Raw genomic sequence first — 26133 nt, forward strand, 5'->3', positions numbered from 1 at the left:
ATCATTCTGGGACGTTTGACTTTCTGGTATTTGTTTCTTACCTAACATTTCTACTTCTCAGTGCTGTTAACATCCTCAAGTTTCCCATTGCATAAATTACCCTCTTCCCAAAATAAACTAAGAGACAACAGAAGAGAATCATGCTGAGATCTCAAAACAAAAATCAATGGGCTGGAGAAAAAGTATTCCTAAAATTATTTAAATCAAGGAAATGAGGGAGATGGGAGAAGGGACTATTTAATCAATTAGGATTTTCAAAGTTATAAAGAAGAATTATAACTTTCAAACTCGGCACAACAGCTGAAAATTCCAGAAAGAATGTGAAGGACACATCACCAACCTCCCTCAAAATTAATATATTTGTAATTATCTGTACTGTAGTACTTAGCATTGACTCAAGTGCACTGTTTACACTGGCAAGGTGACTAAAAAAAGTGTCATCCCACTCCCCAGCCCTTCCTTTGAAAATAAGAAACAGTCCTGTATCTTTCATTCCATACAGTTTTAAAATCCTTACAGTGTGACCACAGCGACAGCACGGTGCAGTGCATGGGAGGAGCACTGACGTGGGGACCCAGAGATGTGAGGGAACAAACGTCCTGGGAAGGAAGCTGCCCCTTTGGCCTCTGCCCAGAGCCTCCTCCAGACACTGGCCTAATAGGGAAAACGGGGAGGTCCTGAGAAAGGAACTGGGGATTCCACCAGCTTCAAGAGCAGGGACAGCTCGAGTCGCAATTGAGGGCCTCTGTATCTTCCAGAGTACCTCAGGAAGGAATCCCAGCGTGTACTTTATTCTTACATGACTGTGTCCTGTAATTTACCAGTCTTTACTCTGTGTCATTCTGTTTCTCTTTAATTTCTTACTAAAGCTCCCTCTGAAAGACTCTAACTTGTTTCTGCTGAACTATGGGGAAAGGAAGTTTGAACCCAGCCAGTAGCCAAAGTGACTGGGGAAGCTGAGGGTGGAGTGACGAGTGGTGGATGGGGTATGGCAGCTCTAAAATCGGGGATTTCTGATGGCAGGGGGCTCAGTTGGTTGGTGCGACATTCCATACACGGATGGGTTGTGGGTTCAATCCCTGGTCGGGGCCCATGTAAAAAGTCAACCAATCAATGTTTCTCACATCGATGTTTCTCCCTTTCTCTCCCTTCCCTCTTTAAAATCACTAAACATATCCTCCGGTTAAGGATACAAAAGGAAAAAAAAAATGGAGGAGGGTCCTGATTCTGACAGAGCTGGGTATCAGTGATGCAAAGACCTCAGAACAGAGCTTAGAGGCAACAGTAACTTCTGTTTCCTATTCTTAAATGGAAAACTCCTTACAGTGACATGGGTTCTTGCGGTGGCTATGACTTAGCTGTGTGACTGTCAGCGTGTGACCCTTTAGGCCTCAGGAGCTTCATGTATAAAATGAACTTCATAATTCTGATCCCAGCATTAAAATGAACTCATCCGACCTTCTGCTGGTCAATGGAGCAGAGAGGAGGACATCAGTCTTCAAAGGGGTCCCTGGTACCTGCATGCAGTCACTGGCTAACAGTCACATCCCTTAGGTACTAGCAGGCACTCTTACGGAATGATTTATTTAAACAAGTCTGACTGTTTCTTTTTCTTTCTTTCATCTCTTCTTCCCAAAGGCCCAAAAGGTTACTACGGTTTGTGATTATTGCAGTTCCTGGACTTTAACACTGATCAAGGACCTCAAATTAACTGTTTCTGATTTCATATCATGAGACAGATTTTACCCATGCAACTTCCTTCCATCTGAAGACACAGGACCCGGGAGCCCTCAAACAGATCTAAGAGGTTAGAGTTACCAAGTGGGGTCAAAAGCATTCAATCTTTCTGGCCAGTCTGATTTGATCCCATTAGATTTGGGCTGGTTGGCCATAAACGGCAAACTTCAGGCTATGGCCAATTAATTATGATTTCCACACCATACTTCCCAGGTACCTTATAATGATAAAATCTAAGTGCAAGTGGCTATAAATATTCATAAGGTATTTAAACAGAATATTTAAATACCCCAAGACTTTGACTTAATGTACATTATAAAATTTGTGTTTACTGTCAAAAGACTTTGGTGCAAGTCAGAACGGTGTTGTCCGGCATTCTGACTTCCAACACAGAAGTGCGTGCAAGGCCAGGCTCCTTTTAGAAGGATGCACTGACACCACGGGCTCAATGTTCCCGGAACTGCACTACTGTTAACTCAGCCCCGCATTATATCATCATCTTCAGCCAACCAAATTTTGAGTAGAAAACTTCATCTCCTTTTTTACAAAATACAGGCTTAGTAACATCTTGCTGCTAAGACAGCTCTACAATACTAGGCCTGCTAGCAGTTTCTCCACTTGGTAAGATAACCAGACGTGACCCAGGCATGCTTCAGATCATGTGCTCTCCCCACAGCAAAGAGCAGGCAGCATTAACTACACAGACCATTTCCACCAAGAAGGAGAATGTTGCAAGGCACACTGTACCTGATTGCCGAGGAAGAACTACAGAGAGTAAGTGTAAAGGATGAAGGAAATGGAAGAAAAAAACAAAACAAAACAAAACATTTTATCAAATTAGCAATAAGGAATAAAAACCATGTAATCATGTTACCAATCTTCAAGCAAAGTGACACATGTTAAACATTCTTACTGAGCTTGTGGTTTTACAAATTAAGAAGACTTAACTTTTCACACTATGGTGTTCTCATAATTCATTTCTCTCATAGGCAATTTAAAAGAAAACAAGAAAACAAAACCCAAAAAGCAAACATAAGAATGCTTGCAATTTTTTAACTAAGTGCCCTGGGTTGGTCCAAAGGAGAGTCACCCCAAACCCCCTGGGCTAAGAGCAGCACAGTGTGCTTTGGGGGTATTTAGAAGACATTTTTGATATACTACTAATGGAACCTAGATTTTTTTTTTTTTACTGTTTTTAATCTCCGTGCATGTAACTGTAATTTGACAAAGCCATCTTAAATCCTCTTTGCCAATCCTAGATTTCACCTAGGATGTTAGAGAATTCCTGATCAGCTGCTGATTACACTTTAGGAGTCCTGTTTCAGACTCTGGCCCTGAAAGAAGCTAAAACACAACACAGCCCTCTGTCAGTATGGCCACACCCAGCGTGGCTTTCTAGGGAAGATTACTGAGCCTGGCACCACCCAGGGCACCCAGGCCCTGTTTGTAACCCAGCTCAGGGCAGGCGCAGTATCCCCCTCGGGGCCTTGACAGAGTTCCTCCAGCTGTCTCTGGGCCCAGGAGCCACTGAGGCTCACAATGACCAGCTTCTGGTGAATGGCCAGCCATTAGATAATTGCTTCCTTATTCTATAGTAGAGGAGCCTTCATCTCCCTGAAGCCCTTGGTGAATAGTGAAGAGAGGGCTCCGAAAGGTCTCCTACACTGAAGTACAAGGTACTCTAAGCCAGATTTGACACTGTTTTTCAGATGGCACTATACAAGGCACTACGCTTAGCCCATCAGGACAACTGACATCTGGAATCTATGGTGACACCTCTCAGGTCCCATTGGCTCTGGTCCTCCAAGAACTAGCAGTGGGAAGGGGAGACCGAGTCTGCCGTGTGTCAGGTTGCTTTCACCTGTAAGGGCCACGTAGGACACACCACCACCACAAAGGACTGCTTTTCTCCTCCTTACCCGGTATTTATTCTCTCCAATCTGCTCCACCTGAAATCTTTTTGCGCATTTGCACTGAGCCACTTGTCTTGTGACCTATTGGGTGTGAACAACAGCAAAAAAAGAAAATTGTGAATTGAAGTTAGCTAAAACAGCAACACTTCGTCTTCAAAGAAAGATTTTTACATGTGAACAGAGAAGCTACTCATCATATACTTTTAAGGCATTTCAGGATTTGAAAGATACATTTGTCTCCTATTCCAAATTAAAACACATTGTTCTTACATATGGGGCACTTTACACATTCAGAGAGAAAAGTATGAGAAATTCCCAAGTAACTATGAAAGGCATTCTTCCACGCTGTTCCAAAATTCCTTCAGAGAAATGTGCTAATATGCATGCATCAAAATCAACTAATAAAGCAAATTATGCACTGATCTGAATTTCAACCTAGGAGCCCGAGATTCCCCAGAAGTTGGTCCCGGGGAGTTCCAGGCCACATTGCCTCTACCTTCCCAGGGTCAGTATGTCCTCGAATGTCCATATGCTACTGATCTATCTGCTATATCAGTTTGGTACAGTTCTTAACTAGACAGAAAGTGTGGTGGGTATACACAACCTTAAATACTACATTTCATCCTTAAATGCTGCATCTGAAGATGTTCTAAGCAACACAGTATCTGTGAACCAAGTAAGGTTTTCTGTAAACCTTTAGAGCATCACACAGATGTGAATAAGAAGTCATCTAAATCAGGGGTGTCAAACTCATTTTCACCGGGGGCCACATCAGCCTTGTGGTTGCCCTCAAAGGGCCAAATGTAGAGCTCCTTGCCCCTGGTTAAGGAGGAGTTACATTTATACAGTCCTAAAATTATATTCAGCCCTTTGAAGGCAACCACAAGACTGATGTGGCCCCTGGTGAAAATGAGTTTGACACCCCTGATCTAGACTGAGCTACAGTGCAATAGCCAGAGAGATTCTGGGGTGATGTCATCCAGAGGAAATCCCTAAAAAGAACTCCATCCCAATAATTACCTCCCAACACACAAGTCCCACGGCTAATATGGCAACTGTACCCAAACTCAAGAGTAGAAAACTATGGTCAGACATGTACTCAAGACACAATTTAGCTACCATACCTCATCTTCAATTTTATCTGCGTCAGTTGTTGGTCGATAAGCATCCTTATTGGGATGAAGAGCGGCCACGAATTCATAGTAATCAATGTAGCCATCCCCATCTCGGTCAAAAATGTCAGCGACAGCTGTCATCTCTAACTTGGTGGTGGGGAACTCTGGAAAAAGTTAATCACATTTGGAACAGTAACTAAGAGGGCTTACTTGGATGGAGAGTATACAAATATTACTAAAAAAGTTAAAAAAATTTATGTCTTGATTTTCTTCAAGAAAAGCAACAGACGCTCAACTTTAGAAAACCTAGAAGATAGACTACTTAAAGCATTTGCTTAAACTACCTGCCTCCTATGCAACTGAAAAAAAGTGGTATTTCAGATATATAAAAGGCATAAACAGGACATTATAACCACCCAGGGACAGAACACCAACTTAACTTATTTATTCACTCTACTATTATTAGATATTTAGATTATTTCAGAATAGAGACCATTCAGAATTGAGAGGATAAAATTTCTTCTGGTTGTATGATTGCCTTAGATTCCTAAACGGTTGCTTTCCAAAGGAGGTGACTATTTACAGCAGCAGAGTGATCTACCGAAACATCAACCAGATTGTAGTGTCTCTGGTGGCTGTCCACTGTCCCAGTGTTTCTGGGATAAAATCTCAGCTCTTCCCCATGGCCCACGAGGCCCTGCATTAACTAGCTGGTGCCTACCCTTCCGACTCTGTCTCCTGCACTCCAGCTGCGTCAACTTTTCCATGTCTAGAACATGCCATGTTCACCCCATCTCAGCACTCTGTGCCTGCTGTCCCCTCTGCCTTTCTCTTCCCTTGGATCTCGAGTGGGCTGGGTGCTTCTCATCACCTAGGTCTCAGGTCAAATATCACCTCCACAGACAGGCCCTCCCTGGCTCCCCTTGTAAAGTGGGATGTGCTTTGTGACCCTGGCAAATCACTTAACTACTTATGGCTCAATTATTTATTTTCTTAGAATAAATGAAATCATGCATTTTGTAAGCTGGTATATAGGTATCAGAAACTGATGTAATGAAAAACTTAATTTTTCAACCATTCTGCTTAGAATCATCACTCACAAAACTTAGCTCCTTATCCACACCTCAAACACGTTTGCTTCCACAACTTGTCAAACAAGACCTGCTTTTTTATTCCCAGCAAAATGAGGTTCTTTTCTCCATGAAAATGACAGACCAATTTTAGTGAGCAGTGAGTTACAGTCCTTCCCTAGACCACAGCTTTAACTTCAGAAAGACTGCTCAGCCATATTATCATCTGCTTCGACGCAGTAAGGAATCCAGGTGTGAGCATGTTTGGAACTATGACTGGACTCACTGGATGCTAGAATGCCGTCGATAAATTCCTGACGTGTTATTTTCCCGTCCTGGTCCTTGTCAATTCGCCGGAAGAAATCCATAACCCGTGACTTTTTGTGATTCATCCAACGCATATACTTTTTCCTCCAGACATCAAAGTCAAAGTTGGCAAATTCCTTCAACTACAGAGAAATCAGAAGCATTAGCAAGACCTCCATTGTGGCCTTTAAGCCACGCACCACAACTTTCAGACACTCAGTAAAGCCATGCAGGCCTTGCCTTCTGGAGGGGCATCGACAACGATGTTCGTGTTGCCTCTTTTGTGAAGTCACCATCTGGCTCCTTCACGTAAAGCCATGATTACTCACATGAGCTGTGGCATAATGGAGCAGCAAAAGAAAGTGACTGAACCATCACCATGGGAAATGCAGTGCAAGGAGAACAAGAATGGGCAGAGCCAGTCTTGTTTTCCCTTTGTCCTTTTTCAAAGGATTATCCTCTTAGACATAAAGGGATGAATTCTACCTTGGAAGAGAAGTGCTTTCTAAGCACGCCTCACTTAAGTGGGTTTTGAAAGAAACTATGATCACACAAGGGCCCACATTAGAAGGCTCGTGTTTCCCACCATTTTCTGAGATGAGATAATTTGAGTTCTGGCTGGAAGCACTAAGGATCCAGCCTTGCACAGAAGCATGGATTCTTCATGTCACCAGAGAGGGCAAACTGCCCGTCTGACTTCCACGTTAAACATCTGGCTCCAACAGACAAGAGCAGGCCCATGAAGTGGGCAAGGTGATGTTTAGCTACTTGGACCATGTTAGTGATACTGATGCAGAATGACTTAAACAGTACAGCAGTTTTCCCCTGGTCTTTCAAACTGCAAAGACAGAAGGAATGGGGAAAAAAAAGAAAAAGCCAAAACCAAATACGCTTAAAGCTCAACTCACCTACTACAAAAATAACAACAAAAAACACAGAACACTCACTTCTGGGCATAGCTGCTTTGATGTGCACAAATGAAAAAATATAGGCAATATTAGAGGTTTATTGAGAAAGGATGGTACTACATTTTTTTAGACTGGTGTTGATACGCCAAAACAGATTTGCTTTTCATAATCTAGTGAAGAACAACAGAATAGGAAACAAAGATCATAATAAATTACTCTTGCCCTGACCAGTGTGGCTTGGTTGGGCATTGTCCTGAAAAGCGAAAGGTCACTAGTTCGATTCCAGGTCAGGGTACATGCCTGGGTTGCAGGTTTGATCCCCTGGTTGGGATGCATACAAGAGGCAACCAATCGATGTTCCACTCCCTTTCTTTCTCCCTCCCTTCCTCTAAAAATAAATAAACAAAATCTTTTAAAAATTACTCTTACTTCATAACTGAGTAGCTTATATCTTTACTTAAAGGGCTCAACAATAGTCACTTTTGTGATAAGCCACACCCCTGGAGGTAATTTTGCAAAGTTATACTCCTGATTCTTGATCGTAGCCAAGTAGTGAGAGCCAGGTCACAGGCTCTCAGGGACCGGCTGGTTGCTTGCTTTCTGGCCTACTCTGTTGTGAGTGGTTTACTCACATGTGTCCTTCCCCACTGCCCCCCGGATCTCTCATACTCCCCTTTTTTTAGATTTTATTTATTTATTTTTAGAGAGAGGGGAAGGGAGGGAGAAAGAGAGGGAGAGAGATATCAGTGTGTTAGAGATACATTGATTGGTTACCTCTCGCATGTCCTCAACTAAGAATCTGGCTCACAACCCAGGCATGTGCCCTGACTGGGAATCAAACCGGCAACCTTTCAGTGCGCAGGCTGGCACTCAATCCACTGAGCCACAACCAGCCAGAGCGCATGTGTCTTTCTCCTAGGGGGCCCGAAGGACAGAGTACTGGCCCAAACTGGTCTGTTTCTATGTCTGAAGAAGTAGATCAAGGCACACAGGTCAACTCAGAGGGCCTCAGATGGGTTGTCTTCGATAACAGTCACCTCCCTCCAGGAATGGCTGCCTGGCAAGGCCTCACCTCCTCCAGTCTATCCAAGGCATCGTTCAGCTTCCGCTGGCGCTCCAGCGCCAACAGCCACACCTGCTGCCAGCGGGCGGAGAGCTGGTTGATCCGCGGGTTCTTTGCTTCAGACTGTGAAAGGACTGGCATGGGGGGAGGTGTGGGCTGACTTAAGGACTTCCCTAAAGGGAAAAATAAGCATGAGATTAGAAATGCTGGTCCTTTCAGTTATCCTAAATAGAAACATGTCACATGTATGACTTAGAGGATCTTTACAATGACACCCAATCAGCAACAGAAAGGAAACATGGAACCCGGCAATACGTAGCACAAAAAGTCATTATCTTCAAACCTGCTGATTCTCCTGAGCCTACAGGTACCTGTCTTTTATTTTCAATCAATTCTGTCCTACCTTAGCGAAGTAAGGAAATGTCAAATCAACTAAAACAGCAATGGTTATAGAGAAGTTATTTATGATTAGGTTAGTGTAAACCAAATGTAAACAGCTAGCACCTATGATCCAAACAATGAGAAGGCCACAGCAAAAAAAATTTGCTTTACTGTTTTGATACTTCACGCCAATCCAAAAAAAAATGGGTTCTAGTTACTGCATGTCAGTGTTAATAGAAAAAGTGAGTTTCAACAAAGAATTTAGTTCAAATCCAATGGCTCTGAAAAGTGAAAAGGACACTTTTGACAGGTATTTGGAAAGAGCTCATCTTCAACTAGCAGGAATGAAGCACCCTGACGTCGTGGCTGGACACATACGGCTGCCGCTGCGGGACTTATCGATGAAAGGCCCGTGGGCGGGCTCTGCATTCTTCCGTTTGTACGTCTTCGTGACCCGGTCCATGTCAGGCTGCTTTCGAGTCATTTCTTCCATAAATATCTGTTAAACACAAGCAACAGGGGAAAAAAAGAGTTGAGAGTTTTCCTGGACTAAGATGAAACCAGGAGACTTCTTATTAACAAAGGCCAACTCCACGACAGACCAACTGATAGGTAGATAGATGCCTTTGTATGCTGTGTCACTCATTTCAAGAAACACAACTGAGCAAGGCACTTTACCAGGTGCTAGAGGCCTGGAAGAGTAAGATACGGGTTTTCATTTCAAGGGACTCATAGGGGAGGAAAACTGGAAAGTCAGAGAAATGAGTGCCATCCCTGGTGCCAAAGGAAGGCCCAGGACAGCATCCAGCAGCAGGCAGATGAATTGTCTGTTCTGTAATGTGTAGCCTAGACCGGAGGGAAGCCTCTAGGAGCTCAGAGTAATTCCTGGCTGACAGCAAGGAAATGAAAGTGGCCTTGGCTAGGTCACTCAGTTGGTTGGAGCACTGTCCTGTACACCAAAAGGTTGCAGGTTCAATTCTCAGTTGGGGTGTGTATGAGAGGCAACCAACTGATGTTTCTTTCTCACATAGATGTTTCTTTTTCTTTCTCTCTCTTTCTCTCTCTTCCAAATCAAAACATATCCTCAGGTGAGGATTTAAAAAAGAAAAGAAAATGGAAGGGAGCTGGGTTAAACAGGTAAAGGGAATAAGCAAAAATAAAACAAAAACTCACAGACACAGACAATAGTATGGTGAGTATCATAGGGAAAGGGGGGTGAGGGAGGTCGAGGAGAATAAAGAAGGGGATAAATGGAGATAGAAGGAAACTTGATTTTGAGTGGCAAACAATATATAACATATGGATGATGTAGGACAGAACTGTACACCTGAGCCTATTAAGTTTTATTAACCAATATCACCACAATGAATTCAATTAAAAAAAGAAAGAAAGAAAATGAAAACAGAGACCTCAGTCCTACAACCACAGGAAATGAATTCTGCCAACAACCTAAATACACCTGAATGAGAACTGCTACACTGGCTGGCTAACTGAATTTCAGCCTGGTAAGACCCTACGAAGAGGACCCAGCAAAGTCATGCCCAGACTCCTGGCCCCACAGAAACTGAGAGATACATATGTGATGTTTTAAGCTGCTAAAGTCTGTAGAAATACTTTAAACAGTGGTTTAAATAGGATAACAGGTCAAAGGAAATGCACTCCATGAGCAACTCTGGAAATACCAGTGACCACATGATGCAATTAACTTACCTGATGCTCAGCGATAAGGGCTTTAACTCGGTCGATGTTCTGTGGGATTGGCTCCTGATCCCGCTGAATGAGGGTGGTCTCAGCCCATTGGATCCATGCCAGAAGTTCTTCCAAGAGCTCAGCGTTGGCCACAAGTTCTGACAGAGCCGTTTCAAGACGCTGCTGGTGCTGCTTAGCCCACGTCAGGACCTTGGGGAGAGAAATCATGGCCTCTTTCAGTCAAGCAAATCCCTTTGTTTTCAAAGTCCCCTTTTATGTGATCCTAACAATGACTCTTTAGGGCAGAGACCACCCAAACAGTTATGAGACTTAGCTCTCACTCTAGGGACAGAGCTCGGTTAAGAGCTGGCATGAGAAATCAGTTCTTCTGAAAGCAAATCTAGCGCGTCCTATTAAACGCAGGACTTCTGAGGAAGGAGTACTTCTGAGAAACACACAGTGTTTTCTCTGTGTGACGGCTGCTGGGAGCCATTGGCCAACACGTCACACTGCACTAGCACCAGTCTTCCAGATCCCAGCACGTTGCTAAGAAAGCAGTCATTACTAAAACGCTAACTTAATCTTGTGGAGATATTTCTAGTGAGTGAAGACTTCTTATGGGGGGGGGGGGGCGCTCTGTTGTATTTTATTGCTGTGAACTCATTTTATTGGGAATGTGTGCTCTCCTCTCAAGCCGGGGACCTACCTCCTCAAAGCGAGCTCGGATGATGGTGATCCAGTGTTTGATGGTAGTGATGCAGTCGGGGTGGCAGACAGCCAAGATGACTTCTCCCATCGTCACTGCTGCATTCACGTCCACTCGCTTTTCTTCCACTTTCTTCATGAATTCCTAAACAAACAAAAATTGGAAAACAAAACCTTAAAAAAATAAAAAACAAAAACCTGTGCTAACAGCACTGTTAGTTTACGCTGTGAAGGGGGAAATCTCAAGGCATTTTTTCCTGCGTGTTTGTTGACGCAGCCCTCTAAACACCTCCACTGGCCTGTCAGGAGTCGCTGGTGTTTTCTTTCCAGTTCTAAGACGTAAGAAGGTGAGTAGTCTAGACAAGAATGACTTTTCTCTGCTATAGATGACAGGACTAGGGACACAGAGGTATGTCCCTTTCCCCAAACTGGGCACGCCTATTTTCCTACTCTGAATTAGTTTCTTTCTTTTTAAAAAGTCCTGTTTTTTATTTACTCCCACGTGTATAAACAATCTTGGGCAAGTAACAGTGATAAAATACTACTATTTAAAAAAAATACCTAAAACAGAATAACAAAACAAGATTAAAATCTCCCAGTGGGTAACTAAAAAATAAAAGCAGGAAACATTTCTCATCTCATCAGGGTAGACACGCTGACCTGGGCCTGAAGCAAGTGACAACGAGGAAAGTGAGACAAAGCTGTGTGCGAGACAGGAGTAAAGACGCTGGAATAGTCCATGTTTTTCTTTATAAAATACCATGATGTCTGACTTATTTAGCACCAACACGTATTATGTTTGTAAAAACAAATGAATGAATGATCTTTAAGGCACCACAAACATTCCCAGTCATTTTGGCTATTCCCGCTAAATTATAAGCTGGGCTTCTTCTGGTTCTGCTCCTTTGCATACAAGGTTTGAAGTTCACAAGCCAAGGCTGCTTTCCTTTGCTGGTGGGGCAGCCCTCCCCGCGGTGGGCGGCACGGGTCGCTGTGCCCTGGGGCTGGATTACCTTATGGGTGTCAATCAGAGTCTGCAGGGACTCCGCATCATCAGGAAGGGCTCCACGAAAGCGAAGTGTTTGCTCTGCTTCAGAAAGCCACTCCAACAGCATGTGGACCGTGTCCCGAAACTCTTCCGCCTGAAATAATCAGGCACAGAAGATTGAATGGCTCTGCAGCTAGGTCCTGGACACTGGGGAGTACTTGGGGAAGGATCTAGGCCTAAACTTCTTAGTGCATCACAGGAATTTGATGGCCCTATCACAGTCCTACAAAAGTTATCTTTCATTAGTAGTCTTTGAAAGTGAACTGAACTCATTATTTCTCTAATATGAATCAGTATTTAAATACTGCAGAACATTCGGAATATCAATGTTGGACATTATACTCATTTTGAGATTGGCTGGAACTCATGCTGATAAAGCAGCTAGAATAAATCTGCTCAGACCCCGCCCTGGGGTTGTCCCAGCAAACGTCTCTGACCTGTTTTAAGGCCTGCTCAAGTCGGCTTTGTTTGGAGACAGAGAGTTTGCACACAGTGTCCCAGCGAGTACTCAGTTCCTGGAGCTGCCCTTTAACCCATGTGGTGTCATCTCGACTATTCTCAATGAGCTCTCGGCCCGACCGCTTCAGAACCTGAACAGTTCCTGTTCGCTTTCCCAGTTCTTTCTGGAAAACCTAGAAAACAGAAAAAAATTAGTTTCAGAAATGTTTTGAACACAAGAAACAAAACCACAGAGAAAGTCATCATTTAGTTCAATGTTCCCTGGTAGGTTGCAGTCATGTGTCTTTTATGCATAGAGGGTGGTAGGATGATGCATAAGAAAACAACCAGAAAAGGTGGCCCTAAAATAAGAGCAGTGTGACTTTGAGTTAGTTGCTTAGCTGAAGTCCCAGTTTCCTGATCTGTAAAATGGGAATAATGTTACACAAACATTTCCAGAATTGTGGGAGTTAAATAAGAACACATATGTCATGCACATAATAATGTAATTTCAAGGTAAGTCCAATGCCTTCTGTTGAAATCCAAAGACATTACGCAGCTCAACATAACAAGTGTAGGTTACACTAAATGTTGGTGCACATGGTACTGGGCTTATTATTAGGTTCAGAAGCAGTAAAAAAACCCACTCATTTTTGCAGAGTCAGTAGAAATAGATGTCTGAAGAGTTCCTGAATTTAAATTCATTTTGTGACCCAACTTAGAGATACAAACAGGAAGAGGGCAGGGGAACCTCAAAGTGAAGTTTATATATTGCCAGATCTGAATCTAACCAATTTTGGTAAATTCTTTGTGACTGATGCAGAACCCCAGCCGCAGTTTGTTTAAACTTGCAGAGCAAGGAGCCACCCCACTGACAAGCACAGATGTAGACTATTTCGGACTTCCTTTCTCCCCGTAGAAGTTAGCAGAAGCCACAGAGGTGGTGGCCCCAGTGGGTAGGCCCTACATGCAGTCCAGAGCTCACTCCTCACCTTATGGGCATCCATGAGGTTCATGACAAGGTCAAGGTCCCCATGCACAGGCTGGTCCTCGGCCAACTGTGGCTCCACCTTGTACAACCAGTCGACCAAGGCCTGCAAAGCGTCCATGAACTGGCCTGAAAACAGCAGAGCCTCCTCCAACTTGTGCTGCCTGAGAAAAGTACACAAACCTTGCTGTTTCTAGGTATTATTATTTATGGATGGTCCACAATTCTGGAAGGAAATACTGCTTGAGCCCTATATAGAGCGGGACTTCCAAGTTGGAACGGTCCAAGTTCAGTAAAAAGTGACTAGGAGAGATGCCTAGACATTTTAAATCAAACCACTCTTTAAAATGAGGTAATACATATAGAGGTTTTACATAGTGCTCAACACACAGTGAGAACCCTTAGTGAGACAGCTAGTGGCGTTACAAGTTGATAATTTATAAATAGAGTCATACCTTGGTACTCATCGGCTTCAGAAATCATCAAACCCTGAAATCATTGCATTTTGATGGGACAAAAAAATTGTCCCAGCACTTGGCATTTGCTCGGAACTCACTGCACTAGCTAAAACTTGTGTGAGTCACAACGCTGTCCCACAAGAGAAAACGCCTCATCATTTGGTACTTATCAGTTTCGGCACTCATCACAAGTTCCAGAATGAATTAACGAGTATGAAGTACCACTGTATTCACAGTGACTGGTCTATTAATGTAGGCTTCTCTCTTTCTAATATAGTACAGTTCAAGTTGAAATGAGAACATTTTAATGCATTTTACTCAACATTTTCATAACTCAATGAACTGGAGACACTGAAATGCTATAGAACCTGTTACTGACACGTAAGTTTTATTACCATTTTATGGAACCCAGTATTAGTCTCTTAGTAGTTTTGGGATAACATACAGACCCATCCATTAAGGGGACATTCATACTCACCTCTCTACAGACTTGCCACACACAGTATCCCACTTGTCTCTGACTTCTCCCAGTAAGTTGTCAAGTTTCTGAGTGTCATCAGAAAGCAAAGTCTTTTCTTTCAGGGCTCTGCCCGTTCTAATTGTGGTATCATACACAGGCTGTTTACCACCAAGGGTTTTCTGAAACTCCTGGTCCCAAAAGAAAAGAAAAAAAACAAAACAAAACCCCCAAGGCTGTGAGCTGACACCTTGATTTGGAACAAAGAAAAAATCTTGTGTTTCCAAGTTGGTAATTAGATGTAACATAGTTTTGACTATGACAATTTTTTGAACTAAAAGGAATAAGAGCTTCACCTTAAGATCCTTAAGAAAGTTGTAAGCTTTTGTTTGTCTTATACAAAAGTGCATTTTTCTAAAGTCTAGAATTTCCAACAGCTTTAACTGGTTTACTCTCACAATCACTTTGTTTGAACTGTTATTTAAAGGAGCAATTGTCACAGATACTGTCTAGACAAAACGAAATGCTGGCTTCAACACCTCGAGTTTTTTACCCAGATACAACCTTTAGTGAATACCAAGCTCAGGACTTAAGAGTAACAAACTGCTTTACCTTATGCTTAGAGAGCTGAAGCTTAATTTTGTCTGGGTCATTGGATATCTCCAGCTCTGAGTCCAGGTGACTCTCTGCATCTTCTAGCCAGTCGATCAGTTTTTTCCAAGCTTCATGGAACTACAATTATATAAGAAATAAGTTATAACAGGCAAGAAATAAGAAATAAATTATAGAGGCAAACTATACAACACTTTTACGTGAACCGACCCAGTGACTCAACTTGCCACCCAAGGTTTTTCAGTAAATTACTATCTTCCTTTTGTAACTTACTTGCTTGGCCCTCTTCCTGGCATCATCCAATGATCGCCCTCTTTCAACAGATCGCTGGACAACCTTCTCCCATCGAGACTGGACACTAACCAACAAATTCTTGATCAGAACAACATCCTGTTTTTGGCTAAGGAACTTTAACTGATTCCCGGTTTGATCCAGCTCAATGATCTGGTCTCGATGAGCATTTACTTCATTAGCAAAAACCTGGGGGGAAATGTTGTTTTTAAACTGAAGATAAGACAACACAGAATCTCTTTCAACTACTCCTTTCAAAAGGAAGGCAACATCATAGTGTCAGTTACCTTGTGCTCCTCTATCTGGGAAAGGACAGTGTTTAGAATCAGGCTGGGAGGAGAAGCGATGTTTAAATTCTGTTCTGCCAGCGTGAGCCAGTTGATAAATTCCTGCAGGGAATTCTGGAATTCTGTTGCCAGGCTGAGGGCCTCTTCCAGCTTTGACTGAATTTTAATTAAAATACACACACAAAAAGAAAAAGTGCCAAATTAAGGATTGATAGCTTCAAGGACAAAGGCATGAACTGTATACCAAATGAAGTGATCTCTAGAAAGGAAGCCTCATTTAACCAACCTCCAACCACGCCTTGTTTGCAAAGAAGGGGACACTTTAATGTCAGCGTCTGAAACAACTGTGCTGAAAAAGGAGAGCACAGTTAGCAGCTGAGCTGCCTTCTCTGCTATTCCCCCTTCCTGGAACACTGAGGAACAGGAGTAAAACCAGTCACAATGTAAGCGAACAGCTTAGTGGTGACAAGCTTCAGATCTTCAACCTGCTTTGGACGAAGTCTCATTTTCCTTTAATATTCTTTTTGTGACACCAAAACAACCAATGAAAAGCACTTTACTATAAAGTTGATGCTCACTGCAGTGCCTGTTTACCTGTTTTCAGAAAACATGGCACCTGAAAATATCTGAGCCTGAAGCTTATGCTACAAGCAGAAAAGGTAATTATAGCCCTAATATTCTACGCAAAAACCTGACAACCCTAGATGTATATTTTTAGATGCTTTTTATCTAAATCAGGGGACAGAAACAACAGTGCAGTCAGGACATGTGCAACTGCCCGCGAGCACACACACCCCAACTGCACAGTCCACGAAGTCCACCTGCAGAGACCTCTACCCCCAACACCTAGGTGATGGCCACTGCCCGGGCCCACCTACCAGGCAGGCAAAGTAGAATAAGATTGGTAAAAATGAATACATCCAAAATATTCACAGAAATTTAGCTTACTTTTGTAACATAAAAACCCACCACAATGAATGTTACAAAAATGTACAGGCCAAATGTAGGTAAAGCAAATAGGAAAATCAAATCTATGTAAAATAGATCATAAGAAATATTTAGAGATTAATATAGTGCTGGCCTGTGAACCAAAGCGCCGCAGACTCAATTCCCAGTCAGGGTACACGCCTAGGTTGTGGACCAGGGTTCCCAGCAGGGGGCGCACAAGAGACCAATATGCATTGATGTTTCCCTCTCCTTTTTCCTCTCCCTCCCCTCCTCCTCCTCTCTAAAAATAAAATCTTTTAAAAAATTACAAAATAAATGGCTTTAAAAAATTAATATATTGCCAAGTTTCTGGATGGCAAGAAATCTCCCACATTGTTCTGATATATTCTTTTTTTTTAAAAAATTTTATTATCTTTAGAGGGGAAGGGAAGAAGAGAGGGATAGAAACATCAATGTACGGTTGCCTCTCGTGAGTCCCCTGCTGGGAACTGGCCTGCAGCCCAGGCATGTGCCCTGACTGGGAATCGAACCTCGATCGTGTGGTTCGCAGGCCCGCGCTCAACCACTGACCTACACCAGCCAGGGCTTGATATATTCTTTAATACAGTCACTCAATAAATGATGTCAGTGATCCTGAAATATAATGTTCTTGTAAAATCAGAAGTAACTATCCTTGGCAACTACCTTTTGCTTGACCATTTCCACTGATGACAGGTTTAATATTTGAAGCAACTTTCTCTATCGTTGTGAAAATCCTCTAGAAACTTCTTGATTATAAGCCACAATCTACCTCAGTTACTTTAATTAGACTTAGTTCCACATTCTGCAGGAATCATAGGTAACAGACTGTCCCAAGAATTAGAACACAGCCATACACTCAGGTCCTTTGGATATTCTTTGTGTAACAAAATCACCAAACCCCACATTAGAAGAATTCTGATAAATTAATGCTTCTTTAAAATGTTATGTATAAATATTTATTTTTGTCCTCTGCCTGTTAAATTTGATAGAATCATGCTTTTATAATTTCCACTACATACCTAGCACAGTGCCTGGCACATACATGCTTAGTAACTATTTGTTGAATGCATGTGGCCCACAGGTTTAAACACATGTACTATTTGATCTGCCCAGCACAGAAACTGTGCAGAAACTCTCTGAAACTCAGTCTCATAAACACCAGTGTTTTGGGGCCTTGATCCCTAATCACTTTTCTTTTGAAGAGAATTTGACTTTTGAGGAAGAGTGGGAAGGGAATCATATAATTTATTTCTCTCTTGATTTTTAGTACAACTTTTTGCATATTATACTTACACTAGAATCCTTGTGTGACATTAGTTTTCATACTCCCTGTATGCTCTGCCCTCACCTTCCCAATCCCAAGTCACCAACTCCAACATAAACTTGTTTTTAAACAGGAACATAAATATGATTCACAATGCATACAACACTGAGCAGTATCAGGCACTAATGTCTTAAATGTAGATGCAGAAAAGGAATGACTAATGAAAGCATGTATTGGTAGAAACTAGTAGCATTGCTGTGACTTGACATGGATGGAAAACAGAAATTTAATGGCAGAAAAGATAATTAGTATGAAGACAATTCTGAGGACATTGGTTCTGCACCTTCTTCACAGAAACAGGTGGTAATTACACACCATTACCGTACACATTCCTCAGATCCTAGAAACACACCATGTACGTATCACACCCTGCACTGTGTGGAAGGTACCTTTCTTTCCTCCATCTTACTGCTGACCACACGCCACTTCTGTTCCAGGAGTGCCACGCTCTGTTCTGTCTTTGAGCCGGACCCAGAATCATCACGGCTCAGAAGCATGAGCCTGCCCTTGTCAAGTAGCTGATTGTAAGTCTCTTCCTTGGCTGTCAGTTGGGAATAGAGCTCCTGCAAGAAAAGGTAGAAAAAATATTAATGATGCCAATTTTGTGAAAGACACCCACACACAGATTTATATACACAGCTTTAAAAAGTCCAGGAAAATCTCACCTTGATTTTAAAAATCCTTTCAGATTCAGCTCAACTACTGGGCAACTATGGGACTGGAACCCACCTTTCCTGCTTAATATTAAAATTATTTTGTCACCACAGAATTATTTAAGGATCAGAGACTTGTGGGAACAGACCAGCACCCTGTTTGTCTGGGACACAGCCAACTACTGTGGCAAGAACAGCCCTGCAAGCAATCTTCTTGCAGTATAGATCCCAATACTTTATACTTCTTCTAAAGTATAGATCCCAATACTTTATTTCCTTTTCTTGAGCAATGTACCTGAAAATTATGCCTTTAGTTCTCAGCCACTTTCTTGAAATACTACTAGTATCTAATAATATTGGGTTTCTCTAAATCCCACAGAAGTAGTCTGTTTCTTAAGTACAATCATATCTGTGTTATGTATTTGTCCTGCTGATACTCTCACCAAGTTAATATTTTTATGTCCACTGAATTGACCAACTCAAAATTAGCCAGCTCACCAATGCATCTGTACCTGATTCCCCCATCACTACTGCTGCCTGTGATATGGTATAAAAAGCATTTATATATATGATACACACACACGCACACACATATACACACACATACATATATATTATACACACATACATTTGTGTGTGTGTGTGTATGCGCATATATATATATATATATATATATATATATATATAATATCAGCAATCCTCAAGGCTACACTATGTTGTCAGTAAAAAGGCCCTACTTTGTAGACTCCCAGATACAGCTCTCTCTGTGAATTCAGAAAGGAGCTACTGAACATGGGGATGCACACGTTCAATTTCAGGAAATCTCTATTACCATGTGTGTGTCAAGCTGTTCCCTAGCAGTTTCAGGAAGCCCTCCTGTGGGCTTAGAGGCAGAAAGCTGGGTCTCCATTTTGGTCAGTTCCAAGAGGAAATCTTCAATTTCACTGTGGAAGCCTTGCGCCTTTTGAGAAAAAGACACATTAGTAAGGTCAGCAGTCAATCCTAGCTTCAAAAGTAAATTTTCTAAATAACCACATGAGGAATCTATCTTGAGGGAGGAATTCTGTGCTGCTCTCAAGCAGATCTGTTCTGTTGCTGGACTGGCATGGGGCCGACATAGTCACTTATTTTTAGAATCTAGCAGAATCCTTTAGGCCTCAGTGTAACACACAGTTGTGAGCACATGAAACAGTTCATTCTCATTGCATAACTCACTGATCACTGTATTTCCATGTAAGCCACTGTAAACCTACTTTTGCCCACCCCGTATTATAAACGTCTCCTACAACTCATGAATTAGCTGACTGCCGTACTGTTGAGTATGAGTATGGAGGAATCTGGCTTGATCTGAGGAATAACTGAATCTGTGAAGAGGCTGGTTATAGCAAAGATCTACTCACTCTGAATAGTAAAAAAAGAGACTGGGTTACGAACTAGTGCCTCCCCCTCCCCCCAACCATCGATCAAGAGCCGTTCTTGCCCTGGCTGGGTAGCTCAGTGGATTGAGTGCAGGCCTGTGAACCAGAGGATTGCTGGCCAGGTCCCCAGCAGGGGGCACGTGAGAGGCAACCACACACTGATGTTTCTCTTCCTCTCTTTCAAAATAAATAAAATCTTAAAAAACAAAACAAAACAAAACCCCCCAAAACCCAAGCTGTTATTTCCAGACAAGTCCCAGTACAGAACTGACCTTCCTCACAAGACACAAGGGGCTCTACCCTAATTTGCTTTCCTTGACTCAGACCGGAATGGCTTCCTTCTGAATATGTGCACAGTTCTGCCCGCCTGACTTGGACAATGCACGCACCTGCTGCAGTGTTGACTGAAGCTGCTGCTCCCTCTCTTCTGTTTTCTGTAACACTGACTCCCAGCACTGGTTCATAGTTTCCAAACGACTCCTTAAGCTGCTGGCATCATCTCCAGCACTAGATTCAAGAAGTTCATTGCCAGCTTTGTTGACTGTTTCCACTGTGGCTTGATGGGCCAAAACATCATTTTTTAGAACCTAAAAAATGTTAAACAACACTTTATGTCACGGATAACATCAAACCTGGTTCTCTAAGGTTTATGTAACATTGAAAGGCTTCTGGTGGCAATATTTAGTCTGAAATCAATAGACTTAGAGATAAAAACAAAAATACTTACATGGTGCTTTGCAAGCTCAACTTCAATGACTTTTGGATCGCCACTTATTGGTCTCTGAGCATTTAACAGCTCTTCAGTGTGAATGAGCCAACTCATTAGTTCTTCTAAGGCATGTTGGAATTGGCCAAGGGCCAAGAGAGCACCTTCTAGTTTATGCTACTCATAAAAACATATAAGGGGAATGATTGTTAGGGAAAAAGAAAATAGTAGATAGTAGTCCATTTACGTGCTCCACCATTTTTGCCTTACCTGTCTGTGGGCAATTTTTTCACCCAGGTTCTCCCAGAGGTGTTTGAGTTCTGTCAATGGTTCTCGTATAATGTCTCTGTCTGTTTCATCAGTAGCTTTCTTTAACATCAGTTCACCCTGGTGATTAAGCTTCTCCATCTCAATTTGCTGCTGGTAAACTTCCACTTTGAACTCCTATCAAAGACATACTTAATGTTAACATTAAATCAAGTCTTTAAAAACTCAAAAGACACAATCCTTCTTTAAAAGCCACTCCCAGATACGAACCTTCATTTCATTTAACTGATCTTTAACAGTGTTGAGGTCAGTGCCGACAGGGGGCATGGTGCAGAGTTTAATTACAGTGTTATCTAGCCAGTCAAACATAGCCTAAAATACAAATACAAACAAGTAGTCAAAAACAAAGAGTTGGGAGAGACAAATCAAAATGCCAAGTACTGTATGTGTTTTTAGGCGGGGGGAGGGGGAAGTAAGGAATAATGATCTTTATTCCAATAATATGGGGATTTAAGAACAAAGTACACATTATTGGGGTAGTGTCCAAAATGAACTGTGATCTACAGGGCCAAGCTGTGCTTTAGCTTAACCAGGGTGTGGAACCTCCAGCAAGTAACGGCCTTAGTGAGGCCCAGCTTCCCTGTACAGTCATCATGGTAATAACTGTGGTGAACACATGATGATGAAAAACATCAGGAATAAAAATTCAGGTGTCAGTACTTTTCACATTGGAAGTGAGACACTTTGGCTAGAAATGCAGAAAGAGGTCACAATCTCAGGTTTGATAATGCTGTGGTCCCGTAAAGGTGATCACTCTTACACTAGAGTCTTGAATAGGAGTGACAATGCAGACCCTGGATGGCCACAGTGGTCATGTCATGGCTTACCTGAAGAGTGTCTTGATACTGCACAGCAGCCTGCATGGCTTCTTCAAGCTTTTCCAGCCTCTCTTTCCACGTTTTGTTTAAGTTCTCCCAGGCATTATTCATCTAGAGAAAAACAGTCAACCAGATTTTTTAATTAATACCACCGTGCAGTCCAAGTCCACTGATGTTTTGTCTAACTCATCCCTTTCTCCACACCTCATCAATGCTCTTCTTCACTTCAGGCTTCTCAGTTTCTCCGCAGGCAAAAATCAAATCTGCTCCAAGGATTCGAATAAACTCCAGTTCCTCATGCAGACCATCTGTCTCTTCCTTAATAGTCTACATGTAAATGAACAGAATATAAGCCAAAACAGAAGCAGAACAGAACTTTCCAAACTTTGCAAATGCAACTATATCCCCACCAATAGCAGCTGCTGAACAAAACCTGTCAATTTCACAAAAACCTTTCAATATTATATTAATATTTCACTTATCTAAAGAGTGAGCTTCAGACTCTGGTTATTTTTTGTACGTATGTGTACAAAAATACATGTATCAAATATATTTATATAATTATACATGCATAAATATAAACTACATAGAAAAATATGTATAAAACAGTCTGCAAAAGGCCCAGTGAGTTTCAATAATTTACCAAAGGTTCATCCCTTCTGTCTCCAAGATCATAACCTGTAGCCAGAAGTCTATTACAGAGAAGTATATCAACAAAGAGAAAATAATACTGCACAAGTCATAAATTTAAGAGCTGAGAGCCTAGCATAATAGGAATGCTAGGCTATGTAATCTGGAACAAAGTCAGTTCTCTGCTAGCTCCTAAAAAGGACAGGGGTGGGTAGAGAGAAAGAATGGTGGAAATAAAAGAAAGACATAAGAAACAGAATATCAAGACAACTTGGCTTACACTAAGTGGACAAAATGAGGGGAGAAAGGTATCTCGTAAAAATAAAAACTAGGCTCCCCCAAAAAGCTCAAAAAAGCTAAGTCAACATAATAATTACCTTTGGATAATGAATCTAGAATTTATTTTTTTTCCTAACTTCTATCTTTCTACACACTGAAGAGATTTACTCAAGAAACAACATAATGTTCGATTCCCAGTCAGGGCACATGCCTAGGTTGCAGTCAGGTTCCCTGCAGGCCAACTCCCAGCAGGGGATGCACGAAAGGCAACCATACATTGATGTTTCTCTCCCTCTCTCCTTCCTCTCTAAAGATAAGTAAATAAATAAACTTAAAAAAAAAAAGAAAAGAAACAACATAATGTATACTATAGCGAGGACTAAATTTAGAAATGAAAGCAAAACTGAATTTGCAAAGCATATTCTATTAATTTGAATTGTTAAGTTTAAAACTGATGAGAGAATGTTTTGTGTGATCGAACTATTTCTGTATCACAGTTGGTGGAAGTTGTATAAATCTGTTAAGTGGTAAAACTTGCATTTATAACTAAGCAAGAAATCTGCTATAATGAGGTTTTTTTCAAGTGTAAAATATCCTCTTAGAGTTAAAAACAAACACAAACAACTTATAAGGAACTTGGCCTACCTAAGCAGTCAGCACAACACACTTGGAAAAAGTAGTTTTTTAGAGAGCAAACACGCGAGAAGGAGTTTTTTTTTTTCTTACCTCAGCAGCTTCAACCTGTTGCTTGATGATGGACGGGTCGATGCCAGGGCTTTCTAAGTCATGGACAATGTCCTGGGTGTCTTTAATGGTGGTAAGGAGAGCTGCCATATCATACCAAAACTTCTCTGCTAGTTCAAGGACATCAAGGAACTTAATTTCTCGCTCTTCAGCCCGAGCTTTGATGTCCTCCCAGAAGAATACCATTTGGTCCAATTTGTCCTGGATTTCTGGAGGGGTAAAGAAGAGACAGGAATAGGACTTCTTCAAGTACTTGAAATCAGCCTCATCGGAAATACCATCTAGTCCTCACATTTTCCCTGAAATTGTATTTTTAAAAGTTCTAAGAATATATATAGATATTTCTTTGCCTGTGTAATTTTAACACATTAAAGATCATGGAAACTTAGCTTTATTGGAGGAAAACATCCTCTACAATTTAGCCTTCTGTCAGCAGAGTGGTTAAGTGCCATAGATATACACTTATTTGACGTAAACAACTGAACTTTTCAAAACAAAACAAAGCTAAGATATTTTAGTGCCATTTTTATTTCCACATTTACACTCCCCACATAAAGAGAACACAGAGGTAATCTGGGAATGAGCTACCATCTAATATAAAGGTACTGCTCAGATACAAAACCCCTAACTTATAACGGGACTGAGATGAAAGCTCTATTTCCAGTGTTCTGTGTTGAACTTGCTGCTTCCCATGGAAAGTGTTATAAAAGGTAGTTATGTTCCACACACCATTGGTACTGCAGTTCACTCATATTAGGGGTTAAAGGAACATTTGTTCCCTGGCCTGGGAATCTAACTATCAACTGTAACCTTGTTTCAATAGGGATATGTGTCCTGAATTCTAAATGACTTCCAAATGACTTTCTGGAATACTCATTACTTGGGGACTGCCTTCGCATTCAATGCAGTACATCTGGTGGGATGCTGGAAGTAACCACAGACTAGAATTTTTTCTACTGGTTTTCTTAAAAAACAATTAGATGCATCAGGCACCTTTTGCAGCCAGGTCCTTGTCAGCTCCCTGAGATCTCCCAATGAGCTCTTCTCCACGGCGCTTCAGGGCCTCAAAGGAAGGCTGAAGTTTTTCTAGCTCCATGGCGGCGCTCTTATTGTCACCAATGCACTCTCTGATCTTGTCGACTTCAGCAGGAATCGGTGGTGGCATACGCAGACGAGAGGAGAGATTCTCCAGAGTCTCCAACATGGGTTCAATTTTATCATGGAACTAAATAAATGAGAGACCATTAGCCATCACAGCAATACTTCACCACACTTCTGGGGGAAATGCTGGGGAATAAGGCTAAGGCATAAATCCACTACTGTTTAGGATAATCTGCATATAACCTAGCCTGATGGCTGCTGGGTTTGGCTAAGGAACTGTTTTGGGCACAGCACACCAGAGCTGGCCCATCAGAAAAAGAAAATACTTATTTTAAGAACCAAGAAAATATTAATATACCAGAAATGTGACAAGAAAGGGACAACACTATGAAACTGGTAAGAGTCACTGTGTCAACATCTCAGATGATAGTTGCATGCAACAGATCAGACCAACAAGTTAGATGCCCTCCACCAACTATGTAAATGGATGGGGAACTCAGTATGCTACGTGACCTGGAGTTCAAAATTATCATAGCATGCAAATTTAGTAACCACTGTATGTAACAGAGAGGGAAATGTTGGCATGATGAAAGGTAATTAAGGAAGACCAAATCTAACCTTATTCTGAAAAAACAATTAACCTTTCCACTTTTCTGGTACTTCAAACAACATGACTATAATTGTAAAATTTCACTTACAATCTGAAGCAGAGAGAGGAGAAGCAGGAGCAAAACAGGTAAGCTTGCCCCTCTAAAAAAAAAACTACCTAAAAGCAACTGGATTAATTAGAATTTTAAGTGTCCTATAAGAAACACATGGTGAGATTTCCTTAACAAAATCACTTCCCATCACTCCTTTACTTCTAGGTTCCACCCCAAAAGAAACTGGCATAAATAATAAACTGCACTGATAAAATTCCTTTCACTGAAGTAAAGGGAAATTTTCTGACAGGTAATCCTCCATTTTCAGCTTCATAAGAAAACCCTAATTCCAGTGGGGGTGGGTACCTTACCTCTGCAATCTGTAATGGTGGGCGCGGTCAACACAACAATGAAATGTGACGATGTGGGGAAGACAGGAGCAGGCAGCAACAACATAAAGTAACACATTCCACAATGTGAGTGAGAGATGGGACGGAAGGTGGGGGGAAAACTTGAGTAAGTACAAATATTAACCAAGAATACTGAGTAAACATAGGAATAAAATACCCAGACATGACAAAAGTACCACTAACAGTAATATATTAGTTCATAAGTATGTAATTACATGCTTTAAACCCCACTGCTGGTGGATTATCTATCTTTTGGCTCTTAACTTCTCTCTCTCCAAGCATCTTTCTTTGAACTAGGAGCTAGCTAGTGGCGTCATGAGTAAGAGGTCTAATGTGCTGTCTTCTGAGTCTCAAAATTAACAGGTCCAGTAGGAATCTGACTTTTCTTTAGGTATTTGTTGCTTCAAGGTGAATTTATCCAGAACTATCCCTGCTAAAGGATCAATATAAAGCTTTCGAGGAAACCGTCGACAGACAGTATGTACCAACTAAGACACACTGTACCCTCCTTACGGTGCCAGCATACCCACGATCCTGGCAGTAAAAATGCAGATCAGCAAAGGGTCCTAGTCTCTGATAATGAATCATCAGCATGCTGGGCTAGACAGTCCTGAGCATGGAGGTGTATCTGCTACAGAAACTGCCTG

The 26133-nt window shown here is 41.7% G+C and overlaps 1 protein-coding gene across 14 annotated transcripts in view; it reads right to left on the bottom strand.

The window, feature by feature from the left end:
- Positions 1 to 26133, bottom strand: part of MACF1 (microtubule actin crosslinking factor 1) — a 329873-nt gene that overhangs the window by 11356 nt on the left and 292384 nt on the right. For 9 of the 14 annotated variants that reach the window (XM_037032516.1, XM_037032508.1, XM_037032509.1 and 6 more), the window contains 26 exons: positions 25448 to 25456; positions 24328 to 24559; positions 23317 to 23543; positions 21886 to 22008; positions 21691 to 21792; positions 21074 to 21175; positions 20807 to 20980; positions 20558 to 20713; positions 20220 to 20417; positions 19245 to 19373; positions 18149 to 18322; positions 15467 to 15622; positions 15162 to 15368; positions 14889 to 15008; positions 14298 to 14467; positions 13366 to 13525; positions 12373 to 12567; positions 11901 to 12029; positions 10889 to 11032; positions 10204 to 10392; positions 8872 to 8992; positions 8122 to 8285; positions 6122 to 6284; positions 4775 to 4929; positions 3657 to 3731; positions 2485 to 2502 (listed from right to left, as the gene is read on the bottom strand). In XM_037032516.1, coding sequence (XP_036888411.1) covers positions 2485 to 2502; positions 3657 to 3731; positions 4775 to 4929; positions 6122 to 6284; positions 8122 to 8285; positions 8872 to 8992; positions 10204 to 10392; positions 10889 to 11032; positions 11901 to 12029; positions 12373 to 12567; positions 13366 to 13525; positions 14298 to 14467; positions 14889 to 15008; positions 15162 to 15368; positions 15467 to 15622; positions 18149 to 18322; positions 19245 to 19373; positions 20220 to 20417; positions 20558 to 20713; positions 20807 to 20980; positions 21074 to 21175; positions 21691 to 21792; positions 21886 to 22008; positions 23317 to 23543; positions 24328 to 24559; positions 25448 to 25456 — 3792 coding nt within the window. The remainder of the gene's footprint in view (positions 1 to 2484; positions 2503 to 3656; positions 3732 to 4774; positions 4930 to 6121; positions 6285 to 8121; positions 8286 to 8871; positions 8993 to 10203; positions 10393 to 10888; positions 11033 to 11900; positions 12030 to 12372; positions 12568 to 13365; positions 13526 to 14297; positions 14468 to 14888; positions 15009 to 15161; positions 15369 to 15466; positions 15623 to 18148; positions 18323 to 19244; positions 19374 to 20219; positions 20418 to 20557; positions 20714 to 20806; positions 20981 to 21073; positions 21176 to 21690; positions 21793 to 21885; positions 22009 to 23316; positions 23544 to 24327; positions 24560 to 25447; positions 25457 to 26133) is intronic. The other 5 variants (XM_037032518.1, XM_037032507.1, XM_037032517.1 and 2 more) reach the window with 3 other exon arrangements.

This window comes from Sturnira hondurensis, unplaced genomic scaffold, assembly GCF_014824575.4.
Source record: "Sturnira hondurensis isolate 20B ecotype Veracruz unplaced genomic scaffold, ASM1482457v3 Scaffold0021490, whole genome shotgun sequence".
Taxonomy (NCBI): domain Eukaryota; kingdom Metazoa; phylum Chordata; class Mammalia; order Chiroptera; family Phyllostomidae; genus Sturnira; species Sturnira hondurensis.